The 23,480-nt window shown below is 35.2% G+C and overlaps 1 protein-coding gene across 2 annotated transcripts in view; it reads right to left on the reverse strand.

Moving 5' to 3' along the window:
* The window catches only part of PDE3A (phosphodiesterase 3A), a 285,788-nt gene that overhangs the window by 93,352 nt on the left and 168,956 nt on the right, over positions 1-23,480 (reverse strand). For both annotated transcript variants that reach the window (XM_072954755.1, XM_006199915.4), the window contains exon 2: positions 15,662-15,712. In XM_072954755.1, coding sequence (XP_072810856.1) covers positions 15,662-15,709 — 48 coding nt within the window. In that variant the 5' untranslated portion in view covers positions 15,710-15,712. The remainder of the gene's footprint in view (positions 1-15,661; positions 15,713-23,480) is intronic.

The raw sequence follows: 23,480 nt of genomic DNA on the forward strand, positions 1-23,480 counted from the left end.
GGTTCCTACACTGACATTTCTGATTTTGTATTTCATGCTTCTTACAAAGATAACTTCGAATTAAAGCAGGAAATATATGCTTGAACTACAATATTGGAGTTTAACAGCCATGGTGGAGAACAGTCTTGTCCGAAACACTAAAATCAGCCGCATATCTTAAGTATATATAAATCACCTGTCTGTACAAGTTGTTATTCTTTCAAAAGATATTTATTACTCCTTGTTATGGTGACAGGGTATTATATATTTTTATGTTCTTCCATAAATTTTAACAGAGAACCTTAAAAACTCTTAAGTATGCAATCAAGGCAGAAGGAAAGTAGAGAAAAATGCACAAGGAAGGACATTATTAATCTTTAGATAAATGGAGATTTAGTACTAAAGATTATCAAGTTTCACATTTTATTTGGAGGTGAAAAGATTGGGTTTTATTTGGGAGTTTAGTGAAGTGTTCTAAGCTAATAAAATATTCTGTTTAACAATCTAAGATAGTTTTGTAACACCTTAAAATCATTCTAGAACTTTGGCTTTAAAGTTTTTTGGTTTTTTTTTTTTTTTGCCCCAGGTCATATTTTGGTTAAAAATTAACATTAAAATTAATAAAATAATTAAGAACTATGGTAAACAAATTTATCATAAACTTGATTTCTGTTACTTTCTGGGTTCCTTGTTTTTAAACGTGTTTTAATTTCCTTTCTCTAATATAACTTCTGTTGAAAATCCTTATAGAACAAAAAGGTAATTCAAACTTTTTTTTTACCTGCAGTAAAACAATCTGGTCAATCCTGTCACCATGTATAATCAGTAATAAGATATTTTTTAAGTTCAGCCTCTGTTAGAACAATTTGCACTTCTTCAAAATAAACTTTTCTGAATACTGACAGGAACTCCAGTAATCCTCAAATTAAAGCAAAGCCACACCAGAGCCAAACTGTGATGCAGATTAAATGAACATTCTGTGGGCTCAGACTTCACACTGGACACCCCACTTACTCATTCCCTGATTCAGTATTTCTTGCCTAACTTCTGAGTGGCAGTCACTGTGGGAGGTTCAAACAAGACACAGTTCCTGAATGTGAGATGTTTGAGTTGGTGGGATATTCTGCATAGTTTTCTAAGTTCTATGATAAATGCATGATGGATGAAAATGTATCATGGGAGCACAGTTAACGTTTAAATAAGAGTTGGTACTCAATGCTTCAACTGTACTGAAGAAGGACTTAACAAGATAAAAAAGGAAAAAGGTATTTATTACAGGCACAGAAGAGTGGAATAACATAATGCCATCCAAGGCACAGGGAATTAGACCTATTTTGGAGAAAGACAGAAGATGTTCGGAGAGAGCTGGGAGTCAGAAACTCACAAGGCTTGTGTCTTTTCCCTGAGAGTTAATTGGGGTGACACAACCAAGTTCAGGTTTTAGAATCATCCTTCTGTTATGGGTGTCGAAGTAGATTTAAAGGTCTGCATAGAGTCATGTGTGCAGCTGTGTGTGTTGTACACTGCACAACCCCAGGGGGTATCATTCATGTAACTGCACTGTGAATGGCTCTCCTGGGAGTTGTGTAAATTCCTGCCCTGGTGCCAGAAGAGAAACAGTATCAATCTTCAATGTTGTTTCCCTGTCTTTCAAGTCCACTACCACCATTGATTTGCCCTTATACCCTCACCAAACATTCTTCTCATTATGCTTCATTCATACTAATAAATGACCAATATCCACTAAAAAATGTAAGCTCCCACCATTTATAGATAAATAAACAAGGAATAGCAAAGGGATTTTAGCTCTAATACTCAAATTTCAGGCAGGCATGAGACAAAGGAGATTCTTTTAGGCACTGAAATCCATTACCATCCATTCCATCTCTCTTAAGTCGATGGTATAATAACATGGCCACTCTTCACATCACCTGGGACACTTCCTAAAAGGAAAATCTCCTAAGTCCATCTAAACCTTGTCAATCAGAATCTCTCAAAAGCTCCCTAGGTGATTCTGAATGGGTATCTTATCATCTACTTTAAAATTGCTCCAAGTGGACGTGACCATTCTACTCTGTATAGAATACAGTCCAGATCTGAGCTTAAAACTTAGGGCTTGCCTAGGCGTGGAAATTTCCATCAAAATGAAGACCACAATTAAACGACTCTCTTCGGAGGCACACTAATTTCAGAGATTGAGATTTTAGTATCTCGGACTTCTCATCCATCACTGTTCAGAAACAATCAGGAAACATACAGTATGAAGTTAGTCTGTCTACTCTAATAGGAACTCTGCTATGTCACAATCATTTAAACAACTTCATATTCAGAAAAACCATTACTTTATTTCTGTATCAGCCTGAATTGCCAGAATTGTCTTCCACATTTGCAATCGAAATCTTACTGCACTCATGCTTATCCATTTGTCCCAACAGCATCTTACAGGGCTAAGTAGAAAAAAAAAAAATCTCACACTTCCTTCTACAATCCAACACTTTGGACAATTCAAGAAAACACACCTTTTCTCCCACATGGTTTCTAAACATACAGATCTTCTGTGTGAATGAATCCGCTTTTCAATACCCGTCTTGAAATCTGGCATTCACAACACCACAGATGTCATCTGGCCAATACAGATTTTGCTGAATTAACCTTTTTGCTCTGTTTCCGTAACTGTCACTGCTAACGAAGCCTGAGGTTGCATCTGTTGTTAGAAAAGCCTCATGATACTGGGCTTGAAGTCAACCCAGATCTTTAAACCTTTTTTTTTCATTTGTTTATAAACAAATATGCAGGCATGTTCCATACTAGAATTTTAATAAAATTTTATATGCAAAATTTTATTTCCTCCCCTTCAGTTTAATCTCATTAATTCAGCACTTTAACTGGAATGTAGTGAGAATACCTTCTAGCTATGTCCTTATCTTGTCTTTCACACATTAGCTACCTACCTCTTTTTTTAATGCCCAACTGTAAATGTGCCTTCTTTTGTCTGTATTAATCATTGGGGAAAATCTTAAAATGGAGTGTTGTCTGAGTAGGTTTTACAATTCTTTTTTAACTATTTGATTCTACTTTGCAAACACTATTCTACTGTGTATGCAAATATGACAACATATGTGATAAATACACAACCTGTGATCCTAACTCCCACATAAATGATTAAATAAACTTTTAAAATAAAAATGTAGAGACCATCTTCCTCTGTGGTTACAATAACCACGAAGTATCTATACACTTTGTAGAGAACGTAACATTTTTAGAAGACATTGTAGCAGTAGTTAATCACATCAGTTTTCAGCTTTATAGTTTCTGTATATGAAGTTGATTTTAAGAAGTTTGATCTGACGATCCAGTCCAGGAGTGATTTTCTAAAATATGATTTTTAAAAATTTTAAGTCTGGTTAAGAAAACTAATCTATTTGGCACAGAATGTTTAATGTTAATACAATTTCTAGTATTCTTTCCTTAATATCTCCAAAGAGATAATGATTTTATTTTTAATACAGGGCATCCTTATGACTATACTTAGGAATTTATGTTAATGCATTTCTGAATACATATATATTAATACAAGGGTCACAGACCAGCTTGTTCCAAATGACATTAAAATAGATATTACTTATATACATATTTATCAATGTACTCTGTTTAAAAAACAAAGAAAAATGCATCTTGTTTGTCTCGTTGAAAAACTAATCTTGTCCGTATTTCTTTCCATATTCTCTAATTCTTTTCCCTACTTTTTTTCCCCTGTATTATGTTAATTCCCACATGGTCAAATATAGTGAAACAAATTTATCTAAGCACTTATCTATTAATGAGAAAATACTTATTACGAAAAAGTATTATAAGAAAATTTCTAAGCAATTATCTATCAATTAAAATTTCCGAATCAAATACAGCATTCAAGGTCAGTGTGGCGCCTTCCTCCCCTCCCCTTTCTTCTCATGATTGACTTTTTAAGTGCAGAAGTGATTGTGTCTCATACAGCACAGAGATCTGAAATTTATATAAGGACTTTAATAGAAACTTATGACACAGGCTGTGACCAGGCTTTTCACTATTTTTTGCCATTTCTTTGGCTTAAAACCAATGGAACAAACTGAACTTGGCATTGCTATTTCGGTTCAAAAAGAAGAAAAATACATAATTTTACTATTTCTTATGTTTTGGTCTTGGCACTGGGGCTTTTGTTTATGGAAAAAAGACAGGAGAGGAAAATGCATTAATTTAACTTCACATGATAAATAATCATACCAAACTAAAATTTCCTTAAAAAGCATTTGTTCTTTTTTTTCCCTTATTATCACAATGCAGACTGCTACTAATGCAGTGCAGGCTTGAAAAAAAATAAGTAATATTCATACCTTCTTCAAATAACGTTATAGATTTCAATGCATGAGAACGTGGTTTTTGTACATTGTTCACGGTACTTTGCTGCATGTTTGAAATATTTTATAATACAGAAAGAGAGAAAGGTTCCAACTATGTGATATTTAATGTAACACAGCATCTCACATGTTCTAGCTATGCACATAATTTGTATAATACACTATTCATTCTGGGAAAATTCTTCACTTCCCTCACTGCATCTACCAGTTAAAAATTTCATGACCATGGAGGTGCATAAAAAGGTGAAAACAGAATTTCCTGTAAACACTGGGAAGTGAGAGAGATTACTTATATTCCTATTTTTCCTTATTAGCATTTGGCAGAAATTCACTCCAGATAAAAATAGTTAAGGTTTTAAAGTAGCTAATAATATCCATTATCAGGAAGAAAACAAAATTGTCCCCGGACTAGATTTCACAAGCGCACTTGGTACACTGGCATATTTCTTAAAAATCAAACAAAGGCCTAAAAATACAATAAACATGCATCACACAGCCATGTTTTTGAAGAAACAGAGAACTCAAACCCCCAAATCATGACATTAAAAACCTATGGGCTTTTATGTATGTTTCTAACTTTCTCACCTATGGCCTTATCTTGTTTCATGACATGGTCTTTTCTCTACTTACTAACTCTTCTTCCCTTGGGTCTCTTTTGTATCGTCTTTGATAGACAACTTCTTTCCGTTCCTCTGTTCCCAACAATCATTTGGGAACTAGAGCTTTTACGTCTGGTCCGTTCGCACTTCGTTATCTTCCCAACGGATCGCACTGGTTTACTTTTGAAATACCTCTTTCAAATCTGTTTGTCTCACCCACGATCTCCTTCTGAGAGTTTTTTTTCGCCCCAATTTTAAAAAAATTGTTCTTCTAAGTGTGTATCACTGACACAGTGTAAACAACTTTCTGTAGGCCTGGGGTTAAAATGATTAAAAAAAAAAAAGAACATGGTTACAAAATGCTAAAATGGAAAGAGTTGTGGAGATCCAAGTGTGAATGGTCACCCAGAAGTATTTAACCATCAGGACACAGAATCCAGCAAGCAAACTATTTTAACGCAAGTTTGATAACCTGCAGATTTCCAATAAGAACAAGCGTTAACTCATGACACTCAAGGGTTTTTCCAGAAATCGGTCATTGCATAAGCCATTATACCACAAAAGCAAAAACAAAACAAAAAACAAACAAAAACTCCTATGATCTTGACAATCAAATGTGACAAGAAGCTTAATTTTTGTGACTTTAGAGATAATTTCAGTTCACTAATGTCTCTCACGTTGTTCCAGGATTTTGCTTTGTAATTATTACCACCAGTGCTTTGAATTTACTTAATTTTACACAGCAGGTGCATTCTATACAAAATGGGACAATCATTTAATGCTGAGGACAGAATGACCACGCAATCTTCACTGTCTGGTGTAAAACAGTGCAAATAATCAATAGCTTTGATGACATGACAAAATCATGTGGGGAATGCTGTTAAATAACCCTTTAGCTTGTCCCCTAGAATGGAAGCAAAGAAAAATTCCTAGACTATAATTAAGACTGTTATGTTATCAGAAATATAGCTTTTTACATATGACCTGGATATGCACAACAAGGAAATTAAATGAAAACATTTATTCTCTCCAATTTTCTATACATTGTACCAAGAAGATAGTAAAAAACTGGCATCTTGGTGCTTTTTTGTTAGTACACCAAAACAGATGTCCATATTCACCTGAAAACAGCAACAATTTCCCACAACTATTTCCTTTTTCTGTTGCCTTAATTCACCCCTTCTAGTTACCTGGCCTTTCAACATCATATGACCTTCCTCACCTCGCCTCACCTCCACCTCCAGCTCCATCCGATGGTTTGCTCTGGTCACTGTAACCAACTCTCAGATTTTTGTCTCCTATGAAAATCTAATCAGACTCAGCACAATCTTTTCCCACCAGTTTTATCTAAAAGTAAAGTAAAAATGTAAAAACCTACCCCCTAAACTTTCCTTTTAGAGCATGTTTTCACAATTAATGAAGAATGAGGTTTACTCTATGTCAGAGATTGCATAAAATCCCCCAGCGTGCCAGGAAAATGATTTCCCTTTGTCAGGTATTGCAACCGAAAGATAAAACGGACAGTTCTCAAGGTCACGTATCTTTCTTCTGTTACACCAGCAGGTGTAAGGCAAAACTTGAGAGACGCAAGATTAGTTTCCAAAATGTCTACATTTCCTTTATGGGCACTCACACGAAAAAATATTTGCATTAATTAATTTTCTGAATGTTTACACCAAGATATCTAAAAAAAAAAGAATATAATAACAGTTTCAAATGCAAAAGTGGGCAGAAACCGTCTGTGGCTTAAAGTGTTAGGTAATACCACATTTATCTTTCTCAAAGTATGCTTTTACACATTTAGTAAATGTGACTGCTGCTGAAGCTGTTTACAGCTTCTGCAGATAAACAGCTGTCATCGGTGGTTGCTTACTTCATTTTTTTGTTTTGTTTTGTTTCCTATAATGTACCAGAAGGTTCCGATTTGGCAAAAACAAGGATAAGGCAGTGTGCATGTCATGTGAATGGTGTCCACAGTTCCCAAGAGGAGAGGGTCATTCAATACGTATTAAACAGCATGTCTATTGATCTATAAACATGGGAGGAAAAATCATAAATGCCAGTGGCAATTTCCCCTTTTATTTCTGTGGACTTGTTTGATTCCTGTTCATTGATGTCCTTTTAGAGAGACTGGGGCATTTACTAAAGAGTGACTTACTCAAGGTCACCCATCTGTTCACCAGAAAACACATACTCTGCACAACCACTGCCCGGACAGAGCCATGCTCTCTCAGGCTGCTCCCCTGACACTTGAATGCTTAAGTGTAGAAAGAACGCATTTTCTCCTCCGAGTTTCCTACCACATGATTCTACTGGGACTACTACTTCACAATGAAATGACTATGCTCTTTAAAATTGCTGTTTGGTGGACTTAAAGACAGAACCTGAAAGCTTGAAAGCATCCGTAATTAAAGAAGCATCTTCCCATCTTCCTATACGACATGTTGAAGTTAATCAGTAAATATTTATTTATTCTCTTCCATGTGCATGGCAAAGAGATTATGCTATAATCTCAATAGTTCTCAACCAGAAGCAATTCTCCCCACCACCACTCCCCACCAAAGAACACGTGACAATGTCTGGAAGCAGTTTTCATGATCACAGCTCGGGGTGGGGAGTTTACCACTGGCGTCTATTGGGGAAGAGACCAGAGATGCTGGAGAAGTAATGAACTACTGGGTTCAGTGCTTAAAGAGAAACACTATTTTCTCTTTTCTGAACAAAACCAAAGAGAAATTTTTCTTGCATCCTTTTGACACTGTGGATGTGGCGGACGGACGTTTCCAAAAATATCCCCATCGAGACAGGTTTTCTAAGACTGTGTCTTGTAAAGTTTCCCAATGTGAATTAAAGGCACAACACTAAACTGTAACTAGAGAAAAGCAATTTCACAGGATGAGGGGGAGGGTAAACAAGACTATTCAATAGTGTAAATCTAACTAACGAGTAAAATTTTAAACACCTAGAGGAGGTATGAAACACTCACCTTTGTTCTATTTTATATAACGTACCAGAAAGTTCTGATTTAACAAAAAAAACAAGCATAAGGCAGTGTACGCGGCATATGAATGGGGTCCACGGTCCCCAAGATAAGAGTCATTCAATAAGTATTAAACAGGCAAGTCCTTTCCTGCCACTATCCTATGCGATGACAAGGCCACACCTAAGATGTGTGTGGCTCAGGCAAGTATTTGGTGCGTGGCTCTGTCCATATAAACAACATTGAAACAACTTTCACAACATAATGATTTAAAAAAAAAACTTTGCCAAAAAATGAAATTACTTTTGGAACAATTTCTAAACCAGTGGCAACAGTTATTAGATTAATATAGAGAAAAAAGAAAAAAAAGGAAAAGGAAGTGCAAACAAAAAACACTATGACTGCAGAAAAAGTAACCCTGGCAGCCAGCTTTATCTAGGGCATGAATTATCCTTGGTAACTCATCAGGCATTTGGGTGATGTAATAACGAACTCCCAATCTGCTCACGATAATCGCTTGGAATGAATTACATGGGAAATCTGGATGGTAGTCTTTCTAAAATGTATTATACGGAGTTAACTTTAAAAAATTTATGTAGGATTATTCTAGGTATGCCTAGAAGACAGACAAATTACTTTTCACACTCTCTTATCAAAAACAAATGATTTAGAATATGAGATGGAATATATTTATATAGCTGAATCACTATGCTGTACATCAGAAACTAACACAACATTGGAAATCGATTACACTTCAATTAAAAATTTTAAAAAAATGATTTAACCCAGAAAGAACTGACCTGTCACCAAATTAGACCACTAGGAGACAAATGAATTAGGTTCATCAACTTCAGTAGCTTTACCAAAACATAATAACTTCCAATAAAAATTCATAGCTGAGACTTAAAATATTTCTGCAGAAGTGAAATGATGCAGGTCGATGATGCTTATGCTAGAAGTTTTATAGTTTGGAGCTTCTAGGAAGTGGTGGATAATTAAAGCCATGCTAATAAGGGTTAAATTTATTCCTAGGTGTTTTATTCTTTTTGATGCAACTATAAGTGAGATTGCTTCCTTTATATCCTTTCTGATGGTCTGTTATTAGTGTAAAGAAATACAACTTATTTTTGTGTACTGCTTTTATATTCTGCAACTTTAAAGAATTTGTTTATTAGTTCTAACAGGTTTTTGATAGTGTTTTCGGAGTTTTCCGTATCTGATGTCATGTCATCTGCAAACAGTAACAGTTTTACTTCTTCCTTTCCGATTTGGATGCCTTTTATTTCTTTTTCTTGCCTAGTTGCTCTGGCTAGGACTTTCAATACTATGTTGAATAAAAATGTAGAGAGTGGGCATCCTTGTCTTGCTCCTGATTATTAGAGGAAAAGCTTTCAGCTTTTCACCACAGAGTACGATGTGAGCTCAGCTGTGAGCCTGTCCTAGATGGCCTTTAGTACACTGAGGCATGTTCCGTCTGTACTTACTTTGTTGAGAGGTTTTTATCATAAATGAATATTGAATTTTGTCAAATCCTTTTTCTGCATTTATTGAGATGATCACAAGATTCTCGCCCTTTATTTTGTTAATGTGGTATATCACACTGACTAATTTGCAAATGTTGAACCATCCTTGCTCCCCTGGAATAAATCCCACCTGATCATGGTGTATGATCCTTTTAATGTGCTGCTGAGTTCAGTTTACTAATATTTTGTTTAGAATTGTTGCATGTATGTTCATTAGGGACACTGGCTTATAATTTTCTTTTCTTGTAGTGTCCTTGTCTGATTTTTGGTATCTAGGTAATACTGGCCTGATAAAGTGAGTTAGTAAGTGTTCTTACCTCTTCCAATTTTTGGTAGAGTTTGAAAAGGACTGATGGTAACCGGTGCTAATGTTTAGCAGAATTAACCAGTGCAAACTTCTGGTCCTGGTCTTTTCCTTTTGGGGAAGTTTTTAATTACATATTAAATCTCCTTACTTATTATTGGTCTGTTCAGATTTTCTATTTCTTCATGATTCAGTTTTGGTAGGTTGTGTCTTTCTAGGGATTGATCCATTTCTTCTAAATTGTCCAATTTGTTGGCATATTATTATTCATAGGAGTCTCTTATGGTCCTTTGTATTTCTGTGGTATCAGCTGTAACATTTTCTCTTTCATTTCTGATTTGATTAATCTGAGCCTTCTCTTTTTTCTTGGTGACCCTACCTAAAGGTTTGTCAATTTCATCTTTTCAAAGAACTAGCTCTTACTTCCACTGATACCTTCTATTGATTTTGTAGTCTCTTTTTCATTTATTTCTGTCTAATCTTTGTCATGTCCTTCTTGTACTAACTTTTTTTTTTCTAGTTCCTTGAGATGTAAAGTTAGGTTATTTGAGACTTTTGTTTCTTGAGGCAGGCATTTATCCCTACTAACTTATCTCTTAGAACTGCTTTTGCTACATCCCACAAACTTTGACATGTTCACTTTCTATTTTCATCTCATTTTAAAGTATACCAACTACCTAATACATCTATTACCTTTTTTCCTATCAGAATATTCAGTTATCTTCTTGTATTGCACATAAAATACTCCACTGACTTAGAAACATATAAACTAGCATCTCATTGTCTAACAAAATACTTCAATTATTTGAAGACTAGATAGATCACACATAAATTGTCTCTTCAATAAGTGGTCTTAAGTGTAATTGATAAACCTTGGCCAGTAGTATATACACACTAATATATTTATTTTATATATATATATACACACACATCATTTACTGTATATATATATATATATATATATACATACATACACATACACTCACTAAATGATTACAGAAACTGCTAGTCTCTGACTATTGATAAATAAAGGCTTGCTGGTTTCTAGCACATTAAAATGTTAAGTACACAAATGGACAAACAAGCAAATTTTCCCACAATGACCCAATGGCCCATAGCTAACTGATAAGTAAATTATTGGCTTCTTAAAATCTCCTACCACTTTTAAGCTTTTCGGAGGACAGCAGCTTTCTCTTGTCTCTCTTAAATTCCCACCAAAAACCTTTTCTTCAAGAATTTAGAGGAAAGAAAAAACAAAAAACCTAATTGCCTTCTGAGAATTTTATCCCCTGACTTCGTTTGGTATTACTGGGAATGCTGCCAGACAAAAGAGTTCTGCGTGCTGCTGGAAGTTTATCATTAGCATCTTCCCTAATTTGGAAGATCTACTATTTGAAAGCACATGCTTAAAAGAAAAAAGAAAAAAACAAGAAAAATCAGCCTGAAAGCTTTAAGTGAGCTGACAAATTACGTCACAGAAGTATTGAGAATAAAGTAAATCAATTTTAATGAAATTCTTGCTGAATTTGAAGAGTCATATGCAATTAAGTATTCAAATTTACTTGAAGTAAGACAGGCATTTTTCTACAGAAGTACGTGATATGAAAGGTACATTTTATCATCTATGATAATGCACGCATAATTTTAGAAGACTACGTCAAATTTGAGAAAAACTTTCATTTAGTAAGCACGCAAGAGGAAAACCCAGAGAAGTTTGGCTCTATCCTGGTAATGCCCTCAGTACAAGCTGATCATTTTTTACCCTTCGAGCTAAGGCTGACTTTAGATTAAAAACTATATGCTTCTTAAAGGCAAAAGTCATTTAGTTCATTTTTGACACCTCAAAGGCTAAAAAAAAAAATGTGCTGACATATACTGGTGCTTTTTGAATAAATGTAACAAGGTTAAAATTTGTCCTGTAGGCTGCCCACTCACGTCTGTGACAGCCCACTGCTTTCCACCTGATACTTCTTGACGTTTACCCAGCAAGTCAGCCCCCCACCTTTTTTAGGTATCTAAAACAAATTTACCCCATATATTTTCTGCCATTCAAGATTTTCCACTATAACTTCCCCCAATTTATGTATTCTTTCTCTGCCAAGAAAACTGAAGTCATTAGGCTCACAGTATTTCTCTCATTTTCATACTACCTGTCCCTATTTCTTCTCTCCTGTTCTGATACAGACATCTCTACTTTCTCTGCAAAACTTCCACATGTGTGCTTCTTGGTGGATTTATCCCGTAGTTTATTTGAGAACATGGTCAGTTTTTCTGAACTGGGGGGAAGAGTGGGGTCTGGGGCAGGAACTGATGGAGTATTAAAAAACCACATAAACAGGTGTCAAATGGACCTGCCAAAAGGACCACTTTGGGGGAAAGTGCACGCCCTTCCCTGAACTACACTATTTTTCTCAGTCCTTAAACAGGACACTCTTGAGAATTATCAGTGTTGTCTTCTCTACGCTGTTTCTCTTTCTTCCATTAATAGATATTGAGATATACATCTTGCCATATCTTGGCATAAAAAGAAATTTTCCTCACTTCGGTTGCCACCTCTGTCTTAATCCTATCTTAATTTTAAAACAAAATTCCTCCAAAAGACCTACGATCTTACACTGTTTTCTTCTTAATGTTTGTATTCTGCTTTCCACCACTTGATCAAAACTGCATTCTCGGAGTTCACTAACGTCCCGCTGCTCATTAAATCCAAAGGCATTTGCCATGTTTTTTGTTTTCTGGAACCTCTGGTTGTGGTCTCAGCTCCCTTCCTTCTAAGTGTAAGCTGATAGCACACTCACTACTTTCGATTCTGCATTAAGTCTCCTTCCACTGGTCTCTAGTGAGACTTCGTGTGCATGCTTTAACTCTCTCCCCAGAATCCTGCCAGCCCTTCTACTGAATCAAGAGTCAGCCTTTCATCTGTTTTCCTCTTTTAATATCTTTTGGGATCTATTGCCTGATGCAGTTCAACTGTCACAGTATGACTGGCGTTCCTAAATTGACATCTTCTGCTCTAATCTGGCTGCAGAGCACCAGAACGTCCCCTCAAGTATTTGTCTGAAATTCCTTTTCGGACCTGTCATCTTCACTTGCCACTTAACACAGCTAACACTAAACTCATCATCTTCCTTGTAAATTAGGCTGTGTTACTGGCACTAATTCTTGAAGCCCTGAATTTCAAACTCCTGACCCTCCTTACTTCCTCCTCCCGTCTAATCGATAAAGAATGACGTTCCTTGGATCATTCCTTCACAGCAATTCCTGCCAAGCCCCTGGCCAGTAAGTGTTTATAAAGCAGTTATAAAGAACATTCACACGTAGCCAAGCATTCTCACACTGTGCCAGCTCAGACTTCTACCCCAGTTTTTCCTGTCCCTCTATGCCTTTCTGAAACCTTACAACCCCACCTTGAAGGCTCACCCCGGATCACCAAATTTCCCATTTCTACCAGGGATAAATAAATACTCTGTCCCTCCTAAACTCTGATCACAGCTTGTTTATACATTAAATTTTATACCTACACTTTGCCTTCTATACAAATTATATACTCCAGTATTGCTCTGTTTCCAACCATAACCATAACTTGTGAGCTCTTGGGATGCAGAAACACTTGTCACTCAGTTTTTCTTCAGAATGAGACCTCCCACAGTGCTGTACACATAGTAAGTGCTTAAAAACCTGTTTTCAATTAAACTAAATTGAGATGGGATTTGAGCAAGGCCTTGGAGCACTGGTAAAACATTTAGAGATCTGTGTTCAAATGGAGTCTGTCTGAATTCCTTTTGAATGGTGGACAGACTTTAGACATATTACCTAAGTAAATAACAGCAAGATAAGAAAGGATCAATGATCTAAAACATAAATACAGTGACTTATTTTTTCCCCTCAGTGGGGAATTAGAATTATTTAAGAGTTTTTACTTTGTGCTTATTTTCTTTATCTAGAATTTCCAAAGAATGAAGTATGTTGTTGTAATTGTTATCTTTTTTTTTTTTTTGGTGTGTGCTTTTGCATTTTACATTGACAGCTTTTATCTGAGTTGAGGATCAAAGTGAGACAAAGGTATATCATGTTTAGAATACTTACTTAGCTGGTTGAGAGGTCCAAGAAAGACCTGGATGCTGATAATGGCAGTTCATGCAAGAACGTTCTAATGCCTTTGCTTTTAAGAATCATCTCAGGCTCTCAAAAATAATCAAACTTTATTTATGAAAATATTTTGCATGTGTGTGTGGAATTCTGAAGTTTCTACCTAGGTGCAGTATCTGGAATTGTAAAAAAAAGAATAATTTCCTTTCTGGGTTTTTTTGTGTGTGTGTTTTAAGTTAACTCAAAAAATGCTGTGCTTTTGTGACTCTTATTTTTTTTTTTTTCAACTTATCATGACAGAATGATCAATCCAAACTACATAAAATATATCCAAATAGGTCATTTGGGGAGAGTGTTATATACATTTTAAATAATATATTTAAATATTATATAATTTCAAACTTAAAAAATTAACACTACATTAACATTGAAGGGACATGTTCTTATCAAGTTGCCTGGCATGTTCTGAACATCAAAACATCTTTGGTGGCCATAATCAGAAACCACAGAATTTCTTACTGGTGTTCCTCTTTGCTTTTTATTGGTCTAGAATTACAAAACATTTTCCTGCATTAATTTCATCATCTCATTACTGACTTTCCAGCAAAATTTTATTTAAAATATTCAATGTGTACAGAGGGAAGGAGAGTTGCCAGAGAAGACAGAGATGGAGATGGGGAAGTGAGAATGATGGAACGAGAGGCATACACTCTTTCGGATAATCCTAAATGAATCGAACTGGTTGATATTATCTACTAATCAAACTGATAACGGACAAAAATAAAACAACAGCTATTCAACTCTTAACTAAAAACAACTGACTGCCTTGAGTTATTTTCCCAGCGACTTAAATTAAATTGTCATCCATGCAAACTTAGTGACAGCACTGATCGGTGTCAGCTTTGTAGCACACTTGGGAGAACCTTGCATTTCATAATGGACTTCCATATACCGCATTTCACATTCAACTCTCTTTCCCTTAGCCGTATTTTTTTAGTGGCAAATAGAAAGTGTGAGACCCACAGAAGTTAAAAATGTTCCACCCACCTGATTTGGCAGGTTTATGGTCAGGTAAACACTGACTGCCAAGAGATAAATGATTTTTTATTTCTTTACAAAATACCCCAGGAGGAGAGAGAATTTTCTTAGTGTAAAACTCAGCCTTTATCCTGTCAGGCAAAGTAATTATGGAAGCAAAACAAATCCACATTGTCTAATTAGGTCATTAAAAAGCATAAATGCGTCACGGAAGCTTTTCTTCTTGCCTAAGACAATGAAAACAGTCTGGTCATATAGAAAGGTTCAGAATTTGTTTCTTTTCCAAAATAATAAGCTCTTTCATCTTTCTTTTTCCCAAAGATGAAGACAGTTAATTTAGAGACAAAAATCTGTAATTAGTTCAGGGTTTACTCTGATTATATTTCAAAATATTTAACCAAAACCAGGAAGATAGAGAAAGGAAGAAAATACACAGACAAATTATCAAAGGAAGTGATTAAAATCAAGAGCGTGGGTTGCTGATCAAATGTATTCTGCAGAGACAAGATGAATATAAAATTTACATTTCATATAAACACAACCAATCTGGGATACCAGAAAGCTCTTAGGAGGAGCACACTGGCATCTGCCCTTGGGATGTGAGACCAGACTTTAATTACAGCTAACTTAAATAAAAGCAAATGGCATGATGATTTTGCCTCTTCTTCTCTTTCCTTATTATTACTTCTTGAGTTTTAGAAGACTCATGGCTCAAGTGATAAGACACAAAATGCAAAAAAGGCAAAGAAACTTACCTGTGATCCTCTTGGCCCTCGTTTGTGGTCCCATTCTGAATGCCCCATGAGCTGTAAGATAATTTAATAATTACAGTAAATAAAATGATACCTATTTTGCATGACAACTATTTCTACCTTTTCTTTTAAAGAATAATTAGGCTTTTGACATCTATGTTTTAATGGTAATGTATTAAACAGCCCTCATGAATAAATTAACATACTTAAAGTAATACTTCTGATGTGATAGCTCGTATTTCAACTGCGAGTTGTTCTGAAGATATTTTAATATCACTGTGTGACAAAACAAGTCTGCTGATGTACAGATTTAGAGTTCTTTGTCAGGAACATGCTAGATAGATGTTAAACTGTGTTAAGCTTTATTTGCATACCATTAGTTTCTAATTTACTAAGAAAATATGCCGAAGAAATCTACTGGGGTAGCTTAGTCTACTGCCATGAATGATAAGAACCAGAAGGCCAAAATATTTCAATCATTTAAATTCTGTTTTGATAATATCACAAAAATATGAGCGTTCTAAGGAGGAGAATTATTTTATGTGAAATACGCCCCCAAAGTCACAAAATGTAGATTTTCATAAAAACAGAGGCTGCAAAAAAAATATCAAGTTATTCCCATAGTTTTAATAGTCCCAACTACTTTGCTTACACAGCATGATATTTATTTATTGAAAACAACATTTAACCAGAGAATATTAAGAAACTGCAAGATATCAACTGAGAGAAATAAAATTCCATTCCTCTATCCAGTACACTCACTACTCAAGTGTACCAGTGGGAGAAACCCTTACCAGCACACTAACAAGACAGACTATAAAACATATTTATATACATTAGCCCTTCTATACAACAGCAATGACTCTTTAGTAGATATAAAAAACAAAGAAACTGTTCAGGAAAAAAAGTAAAATAGTTTTGACCATTATCAAGAAATGTTTGATAACCATATGCAGAAAATGATAAAACTTTACTGATGGACATACAATGCTCCTGGTTAAGAAGGCTGAATTCAATAAAATTATTGTGTTCACTTTTACCCCAATATATTTACAGATTTAACTCAATTTCAATCAAAAGCTTTTTGTATTATTTTTCAGAAATTGAAAGAACCTAAATTTTATCTGCAAGAATAAACTTCTAAGAATCAAAATATTAAAACAGATGAAAATATTTTAGTGGTTATTAAAATATACTATAAAATTTAACCCAAAGTTAAATCTCAAAAGAATGAATTAAAAAAAAAATATATATATATATATAATATATATAAAATGTAGTGGACAGTTTTAAAATAAACTGAGGTACATGTAGCAACAAAATATGAAAAAACATAAAAATCAGTGGGTATTTGATGAATTATTCATTCAACAGATGAAGAGAGAAAAAAACTAGAGCTGAACCTTACACTGTACACAAATATAAATTCTAAATAGATAAAAAGAGTTAAATTTTTTAAAGATTAAACTGTAAGTATAAAGTAGAAAAAAATTCAAGCAAATAAACTACCTTGGAATATAAATAGATTTCCCAACTTAAAAAAGAAAACACATAGATCAATTGGTCAAGCTACATGAAGTCTTCAGATGGCTGCACAAAAGTCGCATTGGAAAAATATCTGCAGTAAATGGCAGGTAAAGGACAGTATCTTCAGTGCCCTGAGAGCTCTACGAACCGGAAAGAAACACAACCCCAGTAGATAACTGCAAAAAGGATCAGGATAATTTACCTAATAAATATCAAGTCAAGAGGCTCATGGGAAACAATTTTACTGGAATTGAAAGAAACTGGAAGCATAAACAATAACAAGATACTACTATTGCCTATTAAATTATCAAATTGATCATGTTGAGCACTTGGTGAGGATTTAGAGAGGTGAGTACTTACCTCTGTCGCTAGTACACAGCAGATACACATATTGAGATATATGTATGTTTATACAAACCTATCACACTTATCACACACAGAGACACACACCATATACATCAATGGTGTATACATAGTACATATTCCTAAAAAATCATACCCTTTGACCAGTAAATAAAAATGTAAAAATCTAATAGTTACAATGTGCTAATCACAGTGTTATCCAACAAAAGGGGAACTAGTCAATAAATTACAGTATAGAAAACAATATCATACAGCAATTAAGATTAGACTTTCAAAGCCTTCTTAAAAACTTGCATGAGAAATGCTCATGGTATAATACATGAAAATACGATAATTTAAAATTACTCATTTTTAATAAGATGGTCAATTATTCCAAGCCTTGGAATTATTATAATGATCTGATTATAGTTTGGCTAGTATGCAATTTTGGATAAATTAGCCCAGATAATTATTAAATAAAATCAAATGCTTACCTAGTTGACATTTCTTTAATGCTTTAATTTTTTTAATTTCTAGATTTACTGGCAATGTATCTGCTAGTAAATATTCATTAATACTAATTTAAAGTTGATTATAATAAGGTAAATGAACACTAATCAACTAATGAAATAGTCTGATTCAGAAGCATAAATTAGGAGTATTTAATTAACTGTTCGCTGGAACCACCCCAAACAATTTTTGACACATTTCAGTCATCTCCCTTATTGACACTTTGGAAATATGTCTCATTAATAAATGGAAGATGAGATGCTTGTTTTGGCAACTATAGAGAGACAGCAAATTTGACTACTAGCCTCTCGGACAAAAATGAATTTTAAGCAGAAGGCCTACCTTCTCCTCTCGCTGTTTCATCTAAATCTTCTCACGTAAATGGTTTACAAAAGGTTATTATGACTATTATCCCCCTGCTAGTAAACTTTAACAGGGTCACTTGGTGAATTCTACTGTGCATGAGTGGCACAATAAAATGAGGTAAATAAATCACCAACATGAATCGTAATCCGCCTGGATGAATTTGAGAGGATATTTGATGATGACAAGTCCTACGTCAAGAAGGTAACATTTCTCCAAGATCAGAACTAAAATAAGGAAAACACGAGATTCACTGCCCTCTGCAGTCAAAGAACAAAAACATTCAATATGTAGACTCGTTTGGGTCATCTCTTCCTATAGAAGAGAAGATAATCTGACAATTTACAAACCAGAATTTATAAAATAAACCTCCAAAAGTTTTACTCTCTGGCTTCTTACTTTCATGTATAAAATAGTAAATTTGCTAAATGTGTTATGTACGAGACAGTTATTCCCTAGCAGTATTCAATAGATTAATGAGAGAGATTTACGCTAAAGGCATTCTATTCTGTTGTATCATATGTATTTATATTCTATAGTAATGTCATTATTATAATATATTTGAAAGTCTGAGTTGACCAAGCTTATGGTAATATTTCAAAATGTATTTTAAAATGATATGACTACTACTTTTTTTCAAAGTAATGAAAAGTTACAGAAATCTACATGGTATGTGAAATGTCTAAAAACTAACAAACTCTGAAATGATGAATGAGAATACTGGGATGTTCTCTATTCAGTAAGAAGAGAGGCAAAGGAAATTAACAAAATTTTTTTTTCCCTTTGGGCTTGACAAAATCATACAAGGGCTTCACCATTAAAAAATCTATTTTTAATTAAAATCGTCTGAGCCAAAATTTAACATTAATTATTTCAGTGTTGAGTGTATGGGGTTTGTTACAGTATTTTCTTGCATTTATTTTTTAAATGTAGAGAAAGCGGGATGGGCTGGATAGGGGGGTCAGAGCTCTGCTTCTTCCCCTGATTATTACATACCTGGCACAGATTGGTGGGGGGAAATGAGTAAGGATCAGTTTCACATTAGCACATGCTAGCATATGAATTTCTACCCTATTTACACATAGAATTTATTTTACTGTCATAAAAGCACTGTCCTCAGCTCACGGATGAAAGCACAGTATTTTCAGGAGTCTTTCAAAAAAACAACCCATAGTATGATAACCTGCCTGACTTCTTGAACAGTACAGATTACTTAAATTAAAATGAAGCATTTAGTCGCAGGTAAGGATCCCTGTTAAAGCAGAACCACAGGGCTAAATGTTTTGGGAAGTACAAAGATAACTAGCCCCACTCTCTTAACTAATGATTGGCTGGGACAAATGAAAAAAACTGGCCAGTTATACTAAATAGTACAGAGGAGAGCTTGCATAGTAAGTCAATGAATTTCAGAATGAAGTGCCAACCGATGTGCATGTATCAATAAGAAAGTCAAAGTATCTTCTGAATCAACAGGGAGGATCAGCGTCGAGTTGCCGATGACCAAAGCAGTCATTTGACGTAATCATGGGATTAGATGAAAGACAGAAGTGGGTCAGGGACAATGAGGAACAGAAGCGGGTACTGCAGAATCTTTTTTTTTTTTTCTTTTGGCAGTTGAATTCATCTGGACTAGACTTTCAAGATACATGATCAGCAGCATGATACCTAGGCCACTCTGGGAAAAGAGACAGGAAGTTTATTAACATGATATGATACTCCTTCTGGAGGAAGCATGCTTCTGATTTTATGATCAGTTATATAAAGGTTCTAGGAAAGTAAAACATAGAGCGATTAAAACTAAATGAGTAACAAATAGGCAATTCAAATGTATTCTAGTTGATAAAGAGTACCTGGCTTCTTAATTCAGGAAGAAAAAAATATATGTCTTTCATCTTCTAGAGAAAAATACCCTCTTGGCTACTTAACTATGATGACTGCTCTGGGTAAAGAGATTTTAATAAACATCCAACCAGAAGGTCTGAGGAGATAAAGGTCACCAAGGTTATGCCTACACATGGCAAACAAAATCTTTCCATCTGACGAAGGAATTCTCTTTAAAAATGTTTATTTTTCCTTCTTTCTCAGCTCCCATGAATCAGGATGAGCAAAATGAAGATCCTTAGATTTATTCCTAGGACACAAAATATATTTCCTTGAAAAGGAACACACTGTTATGTAAAGCATTTTGAGAAGCCTAACTTCCTTGACACTAAGTCATTTTCCTCCTTATGGAATAAATTCTTCCCTCTTTTATTTTTAATAATAAATTTCTACATCACAGCCTTCAGCTAACAGTATGTTACACAGTACTCAGTTCCAAGGAAAACAAAACTGCGGCCAAACACCAAATTTAAAAAGTTCACAGGAGAAGCAAAGGAGAAGTTAGCATGGAAACAAAATGGTTCTATCCAAGCAGAGATATTTTTTAATAACAGCCTGAGAAATGCAGATAGTTGCAAGTATGTTTCTGTATGTAACATATTTTCCTTTCTTGTTGATATTTTCCCCTGTGCTATGTTCTTCTTTTTGTTTATTTGTTAATATAAACATTGATGCCTTTTTAGGGACTTCTGGGGAAAAAAATTCACCAGAGCTATTATCAAAGGGATGAAAGCTGCAGGAAACCACCAACTAGATACAAATTCTTTGCATGTACTTAAAGAGCCAAGAGATTTTAAATAGATGGATGGATGGATGGATAGATAGATAGATAGATAGATAGATAGATAGATAGATAAAAATACAAACGAACTTATTTACAAAACAGAAACAGACTCACAGACATAGAAGACAAACTTACGGTTAGCAGCGGAGGAGGTAGGAAGGGATAAATTAGGAGTTCAAGATTTGCAGATACTAACATATATATAATAGATAAATAACAAGTTTATACTGTATAGCACAGGAAAGTACATTCAGTATCTTGTAGTAACTTATGGTGAAAAAGAATATGAAAAGGAATATATGTATCTTTCTATATGACTGAAGTATTGGGCTGCACACCAGAAACTGACACAACATTGTAAACTGACTATACTTCAACAAACATATATAAAAAAATGAAAGCAAATGCAAAAAAAAAAAAAAAGTAATGATGGAGATCAACAGTCACACTGGTATTCCTCACATTACTCTCAAGTAAACCATTCTTCTACTTCGTTTGTTGAAAATTATTACCATAATATATTTTTGAAAACATTAATGTATATACACAATTTATGTATTTATATATGCATATATAGATATACTTATGTATATAGTACATACATGGAAGCTAATATAAAATCCTCTTTTTATTTCATCATTTATTCATTAAACACACATTTACTGTGTACCTATTACATGAAGGGACTGTTCCAGACACAACCTACTCATTAGTAAACAAACCAAGACGCATCTCTGTTCTCCCGGTTCTGACAATTCTAGTGAAAGGAGACAGAACATAAACACATAAAGATATAATGCTCCAGGAGACGCTGAAGAAGCCTAGGGTAGCGTAAAGGATAGAGATTGAGGGGGAAACGGCGGTCAGGGCTAGGAACAGAGTTAATTTTATGTAAGTAAATCAGGGAAGTCCTTTCTGAAAATGACATTTTATCAGAAGTGTATAAAGTGGGAGAGGCGGACACGCAGATATCTGGGGAACGGGCGTGCAGGACAGAAGAAACAGAGGGTGCTAAGACCACAGCACGAGAGCAGAAGTGGCACCTTCAATAAACAACATCCTTCAGTTAAAACTTTAAAAAGGCTTGGATCTTCTTAAGCATAGGTATATATTGGGTTTTGACTTCCTTCTTCTGGTATGAAACTGTTCAAAAGTTAATCATTAGCTCCATTAATTAAAAATGACAAAAAAATCCATTCTCTAGGGAGATACTATGGACCAGGGGCTCCCACTTCCCTAAACTCTTACTCAATTTTATTCAATACAACAAGAATTTATGAAGCCTATACCACACTCCACTAAGGCACTCTTGTATTAGTCATAGTATTTAATCTAGTTTTGTTGTCCCTTTACACATGGGTTTTGCTTTTCAAGAGTCATAAAGCAAGAGCTGGGGTGCCTTTAAACTCCAGGTACTGTGAGAACCCTGGGACTTTCCATGTCATAAGCAAATTAAAGGTCTTGCATACCCGTGGCTTTCATTGTAAGGTGAGCAGATCTTTTTCAGTGCCATTTATATTAGGTCCTTCCAGGCCCCAAACCCTAGTGAAGAACTCAGGAGGGCTCGGTGACAGTGTGTGGGAGACTCAGGGATGTTCTTAACACCTTTCACCCAAGGCCCAAATCCCATACAGGCTTCTATCAGCCTCCTCGGAGACTCCACCAGCCTCCTTTGGGTTCACTGGGTACGATCCGCAGCCTCAGTTCTCACCCGCAGCCTACCTGCAACACCGCCACCTCATCACACCCCTCCCCGCAGCCCCGCACGCCGAATCCATCCCACTCTACAAGGCATTATCAAGGGGACGCTATTGAAGATCCAAGGGGAGAAAGGACATGGTTACATTATACAAAACACTGCACACGCCACTAAAATATCCATCAGGTAACTCAGAGGCTGTCACAAAGCATTTTTATTTTATTTATTTATTTTTTTTGTAGTTGTCACTACCTCTTGCCCTTGACTCGTGGCAGGGGTTGGAGGGGGGGGAGAGAAAAGACTCTCTTTCAGCTTAAAGGTCTCAACCTTTCATGCCTCAAGGATCTTTCCCAAGATCCTAATCTCTTTTTCATCATTCCCAACATCATTTCTCCCCAACTTGAACCTTCAGACTAATTAGTAGAAAAAAGAGATTCTTTAGAAAGGACCCTCCTTTGAAAGGACCGAGAGCCTGAAAACAGTCCAGCACCACATGTGACTGAAATTAAGGGCTACTTTTTCCTTTCACAGTCGGTGATAACCACTTAAATTCCATTTGCTTGGCATAGAACAAACCCCGGATCCTGACTCTAAGTGTTCCAACTTAGCAGCCAGTATAAATTTTATAAACATGGGGGGATAAGAAAACTTCAAATAGAAATTCAACTACTCTGGACTCTGAAATTCCAGCCTCTCTACTGTAGGTCCTGTGTCTC

Source organism: Vicugna pacos, chromosome 34, assembly GCF_048564905.1.
Source record: "Vicugna pacos chromosome 34, VicPac4, whole genome shotgun sequence".
Classification (NCBI taxonomy): domain Eukaryota; kingdom Metazoa; phylum Chordata; class Mammalia; order Artiodactyla; family Camelidae; genus Vicugna; species Vicugna pacos.